Source organism: Poecilia formosa, unplaced genomic scaffold, assembly GCF_000485575.1.
Source record: "Poecilia formosa unplaced genomic scaffold, Poecilia_formosa-5.1.2 Scaffold214, whole genome shotgun sequence".
Classification (NCBI taxonomy): Eukaryota; Metazoa; Chordata; class Actinopteri; order Cyprinodontiformes; family Poeciliidae; genus Poecilia; species Poecilia formosa.
The window spans coordinates 1,131,945-1,137,989 of NW_006800153.1; the positions used below are offsets into that span (position 1 = coordinate 1,131,945).

Below are 6,045 nucleotides of genomic sequence, written 5' to 3' on the forward strand. Positions count from 1 at the left end.
ATTTACCGAATGACGCTTTATGACAACAGTCATAAATATTCATGAAGACTTATTGATGTTGATGACAGGTGTTATGACATGTTTATGAAAGTGCCATGAGAGTCTTATTCAACCCCCTTCAAATAAAGTGTTACCATATTTTCCAATTTTCTCTTTCAAGATACATTGAAGGGAGCATTGTTTGAGTGTTCATAAGGCTGGATAATTTACTAAGTTATGATCATGAAGCCTGCTGCAAAAGATATTTCAAACTTATCCAGCAGAAGAAATGGCTTTCCAACCATTAATGTATTGTATTAGGATTAATTCAACTGTGGAAAGCCTAAAGCATGTTCTTTATTAAATCTAAGTTAAGCTCTTTAGTAGAGGCAGATCTAAATGTTCAGTTTTTACATGCTTACAGCTGGTAAAGACACTAAGATCAAGAATTAGCGAAGGGGGTGAAAAAGAAATAAACACTACACTTTCGAAATTTTTATCTATAGAAATATTGTCCTTCCACTTCACAATGATGCACTACCTTGGGTTGATCAAAATTAGTGGAATAGGTAAAACATGTCGGTGTGTATGGATGCACAAGTGGAATAAAATGGATTCATTCTCCTGTGTGAAATAAAGAAACATTGAAAAGAAATTTTTCTGATCATCATACAAAACATTTATTTTTTCCCACAATACACAAGAGACCCTAAGAAAAAGAGAGTTAGAAAAAAATGTCAAGATTTTTTTTTTTTGGAAGAGACTATCCTCATCTTCAGTATGTGTATCTGTCAAATGTGTCCCCAGAAACATTTCTCTTAAAAATTAATGACAAACTTTGATTTGCCAATTCAGCCAAAAATAAATTAAGCTGTACGTTTTTCCACTTACATAACAGTTCCTGACCACCAGAACCCCTTTCCCATCCCCGTATTCTGGGAAAAAGATATTTCCACTGAAATGCAGCAATCAAGACCTTCTGTCCTCATGTTTGACAGCAGAAAGTGAGTTCCCGTTTCTCTAGGAGCCCTCTTCCTGAGATTGCAGACAAACTTCCTGTGAGAAAAATGATTACACCAACCTAAACAGACACAATTGAATATTTGGACATTCCAGAAGGGCAGGATTTGCTGCAACAGATTATTACAACACTTAAAATAAAAAGTACATATATATTTGATAATTTATTTCTTTGTTGTATTAACGTAACATAATTTCTTGGCAATAAATCCCAGACAGTTATGAAAAAACTTTAAATTGTGCCTCATTTGCAAGGAACATTTGTGGGTTATATCCATGAAAAACTTCTAAAATCAGCTCAACCAATATCCTACAGCTGGTTCATCTTTTATATATCTGCATTGTGAACCAATGATGATGAGCCTTGTCTACTCCGCTCCCACACCGCAGCATCACACTGCTTTTACCAAAAGCTGCGTGGCATTGGCAGTGAGGATTTGAAGAGTCAACTCTGCAAATGAAAACATAACATGTATTTTCTTTAGAAACGTGGAACCACTTTAAGGGAGTATACAGGTTTTTCAATAGAATAAGCTTTATTGCTACGATGCATCATTACAAAAAAAAAATCTTCTTTATGTGAACTTTTAATAAATCCAAAACTAATTATGGGTCAGTGATTCTGAGCATTTCTGTGATTTAGAGGCTTTCTGTTATTTATATGGTAACATTTGAGGAAAAACAAAAATGGAGAACAGACATAATCTCCATCCATCTGGAGCTCCAAACCACAATGGTGTGAAAACATATTTGTAATAATTTTTTTTTTTTTTAAATTTGTGAATTCTATACCCAGTGGATCAGGGCTGTCTTAAATCTCCAGTTAAAGATCTTTTAATTCAGACTGATGATCAAATCTCACAGGTTGGAAGATCTGCTCTTTGTGAAGTGTGAAGTGCTTCCACTGTCTCATTCTGCCAGAACCATTTTATACACATACACACACATGCGCACGCAGCACATCCACACACACGCACACACACATACGCCTCCAAAATAAATTCAATAAATAAGACATCATGTTGTAAGGCAATGCTGATCATGTGTTTGTCACAATGAACAAATCAAGAAACATACATGTATCAATATGCACATTCATTAAGAGAAACCAGCCTCCATGCTGCTATCAGTTGAAGCTACAAGGCCTTACAGGTGATCTCCTGTTGGACAGGCTCTGCCCCCACAGCGCCTCCCGCTGCTTTCCACTTGCAGGACGACCTGCTGGATTCAGGGCTCCAGCAGACTGGATGCAGTGCAACAACCAACCTTGATTCTATTCAGGAAAAGTCAAAACAGAAACAGAGAGTCTAAAGCCCAGCCACTCAGAGCCTCAGGACAATCCCGAGGTCTCCAGGTAACTCTGCAGCTTCCGAACAGTACTTCTGTCCAGGGAGCAAAGGTCAAAATCAAAAGTAGTATTTGTGATGTGGAAATGCCCCGTCTCCTCAATCAGGTTTACGATCTGGAAACCACAAGAAACAGCAGAATGTTTTTACCAACACTGAAACTTCAACAGCTTTCTGAACGGAGACAGCAGAATAAATGTTTACTTCTTTTACAAGAAGGAGAGAAAGAGTCTCAGAGACTTAAAGTTTTCCTTTTCTCATTTGAACAAGCGAAACCTTGGACCCATATTGTACTTGGAACCGATTGGAGACAGTGAAAACTCTGATTGGCTGTGGTCCTGATATTCGTGTACATGTCTGCGTTGTCAGCTGCAGTCAAGAGGCAAGAAGACCAGCCTGCTCAGATAGACAGACTGGTAGTAGCGCAGATGGGTAGAGAAAATGAAAAGGATGATTGACAGGTTTTCTGTCAACTTAAGGCCTGAACCGTCCGAAAATCATTCCCAATGGTCTGACACAAAGTCATCAACCTCTGCCTCTACAATTTTTAAAGCACAATTTCAAATATTGCATTAGGGAAGGTTGATGGAAATGGCAAAATTTGAAATACTTTTCTTAATTCCACAAAAAGGTTTTAATGGCTAATGCACATTTGAAGAATTAAAATGACAACTGTTTGTCAACATATTGACAAACAGCAAACATTAACCTCAGATGTTTACATTTGCTTATCTTGGTTAATTCGCTCAGAAAGCTATGCCACATTGATGCATTAATTCATGACCGAGTGCAGACAACTCATCCAGAATGTTCAAGTCCTTCATCACTCAGAAGTAATAATGTTATGTTCTGATTAACTAAATTTGGTGATTTCTTTAGATTAAGTCAGAATCACAAACATGCAGAAATACATATCTGAAAAAAGTCAGTTTCATTTTCTGACTTCAGTTGATCAAAGTAAGGATTTTACTGTGAGGGACCGTTTTGTCTCCCATATAACTGCTCTGGTCAACATTTTTGGAGCCCAGGATGTAGAAGTGTTTATTATGCATCAGTGCTTGAGTCAAAATGACATATTGACAAATAAAGCTCACCTGCTGCAGTATATGGCCTTCCCTTAGTGTCATCAGTCTTTTGTGCAGCTCTACCAACTCATCCAGGTAAGCCTGGAAAACACAGCCACGTGCAGTTAGCTTCATGGCAATCAGTTTACATACCAAGGCAAAGAAATCCCAAAACAAAGGATAAAAGGGTCATTTTTGAGAAGTTGTTTTTGTATAGAAAATGGGAGCTGTGTGCACTTTTACAGCACTCTTTACAGTAACTTCCCAGATAGAAAAACATGAGTGAATCCACATTGAAACAACAAAAAGCAGAAACACTGAATCAACGTTGAAGCCTGACATTGAATCAATATTTAAAGTGTTCGGTGATTTATAAGTTGAATCAGCGTTAGGGTTTCAACCATAACTGACTAGTGTCATTGATATAGTTAGCAATGTTGATTCAAACATCATGTGAATGTGGATCTACATGCACACTTGTGTTGATTTTATACTGAAAGTTAAGGAATCAATATTGATTCATGTACATTTTTTGGTCTGATAGGTCTACATCATAACATACCATTAAAAGTTTATTCACTGGTGTTCAACACACAATGTTTTGGCAGACAATGCGTATTATGGCATTCACAATTATCTCAAATTACTATATTTCCAAAAATGTGTGTACACAACTTAAAAAATTACTTAGAAAGTAGGAGGGAAGGTGGGAAAGGGAGGAGAAGTGACAAACATTGTGACAAACATTGATTCGACATTGACCGGCATCAATGTCAAATTGATGTTTGGCATTGATCAGACGTTGGCATTTCAATCATTAGATTTCAACCACAACACAACATTGATTCAATTACATATTTTCAACATTGGTTACTTGACTAGAATTAGATGATTTTTTTATGGCTGATCCACCATCAATCATCGACCTCAATCAAAAATCTACCTTTTTGACCATAATTCAACACTGAATTACCGTTCCTTGCTATCTGTGTATACAGTACTCTTCATTTGAATGTTGACCCAGTGGGTTTACCTTGTCACAGTCTAGGTTTTCATTCTTGTCTTGCTTGCTCTGTCTGATGGGGCTCCTCACCTCTAGAATCTGGAAAAGAACATAGTCACACTGTTTACAACAGCATACAGTTGACTGCTTGGTTCTCACGTCAGGTAATTTATGGAATACATAGCTGTAGAGCGCTTTAATATTCTACCTGGTTATTGGTGCTTTTTATCAAAGCTGGGGCCTCTTTGTGGGTGTGGGGTGAGGGAGAGGAGCCATCAGTCTCACTGCCATCACTTAAACTAACCCTGAGGACAACAAAGTCCTCAGGGTTAGTTGTGTCCTCATAACAAAGGAAAAAAAACATTTATATTAGGGCCTGGACTTTAACGCATTAATTTTGATTCATTAATTACATACATTTTAACATGTAAAAATTTTGTATGCAATTAATCTTTTTTTCCATTCAAAAGCTCCTTTATATCACTGACGTGAGACAAGCATCATATTTCTACACCAGAAGAAGCCAGATGCAGTAAATATGGGAATAAATAATAGATGAAATTTATAATAATGAAGTCACAGTTGTTTCTTTTTATCAGCTTCCTTTGTCTTGTTATGATCTTGTGGCAAGACTGTCGGCTCTCATTGCTCAATAACTTTAAAATCCATTCACAGACGGCATCGTCCATTAATACTGCCATAAACAGAGCACTGTTGTGTGACGTCTGCATTCTTCTTATGCTCATGAGGGTTGCTTTGGTGTCGTAAACCGTTCACGTAGAAATGTGATTAAGGTTACATCATTCAGTAGTATGCATGAGCACCAAAAAAACATTGGATTTCAGTGGAAAAAAATGGAATTGAGCATCAGGACTTGCTGTGCGAGAATAGCCGTAAGATGCTTTTCCACTAGATCGCTTCTAACTGGTTTGGTCCCAGTCCAGATTCTTTTTCCATTAGCAGATCTGGCACGGCTCTGCCTGGCTGTATTCAGATTTTTGTACCTACTTCAACAGTAGTACCAGCTGTACCGAGCTGAATACTGCACCAAAGTGATTGGATTGACAGCTGACCGCAGTCGTTGACTGACTTGTGATTATCTCTCAAAACTCCAAACAACATTACAGTTTAGCTGTGGGCCACAAACATGCTGTTTGCCATCAGAGACCTGCTCAGTACAGAGAAGTATAATTATGAGTTTAATCAGGAGCAGCGGCAGGAACACATGCTACGTTTTGGAGTGGAATGACCGTGATTTAGTAGCGCTGCTAGTAGTTCATCGCTCTGAAGAATGAACAGCAATAAAGAAGAGAGAAACGGTGAAGCTGTAGTCAGATTTCTGTTTGAGTACCAGTTTAGTGGCACACATCTCAACCTAATACTATGTAGTTATGTGAATTTTACTTTTCCTTTGAATAAAATAAAGTTCATGAGTGGCTACTGGTTTACATATTTTGTACCTAAATCCAAAAGGTTACACATTTAAAACAATAAAGTGCCAGAATGTAATTATATTTTTATGTGTAACGGAATAATCAGCTGATCTGAGTCTTTGTTATTATGTTTGAGCAATGAATTTCTATAAGACAAAATAAAATATCTAGGTTTATTTGAGTCCATCAGAACCAGAACC

The 6,045-nt window shown here is 37.4% G+C and overlaps 1 protein-coding gene across 1 annotated transcript; it reads right to left on the minus strand.

The window, feature by feature from the left end:
• Positions 1-1,139: 1,139 nt before the first annotated feature.
• Positions 1,140-5,846, minus strand: LOC103148913 (protein AF-9-like). The gene is made up of 4 exons (XM_007567902.2): positions 4,621-5,846; positions 4,443-4,511; positions 3,440-3,511; positions 1,140-2,461 (listed from the first exon to the last, which is right to left on the minus strand). The coding sequence occupies exons 1-4, from the start codon at positions 4,774-4,776 to the stop codon at positions 2,330-2,332; spliced, it is 429 nt and encodes a 142-aa protein (XP_007567964.2). The 5' UTR covers positions 4,777-5,846; the 3' UTR covers positions 1,140-2,329.
• Between the last annotated feature and the right edge of the window lie 199 nt (positions 5,847-6,045).

Bases quoted from the DNA above. Each gene is read 5' to 3' on its own strand.
- LOC103148913 (XM_007567902.2), bottom strand. From the start codon at position 4,776: ATGTTTTTTTTCCTTTGTTATGAGGACACAACTAACCCTGAGGACTTT. The intron at 4,512-4,620 runs GTAGAATATTAA...GTTCTTTTCCAG, and splicing joins TAAAAAGCACCAATAACCAG to ATTCTAGAGGTGAGGAGCCC. The intron at 3,512-4,442 runs GTAAACCCACTG...TGTGTTTTCCAG, and splicing joins AAAACCTAGACTGTGACAAG to GCTTACCTGGATGAGTTGGT.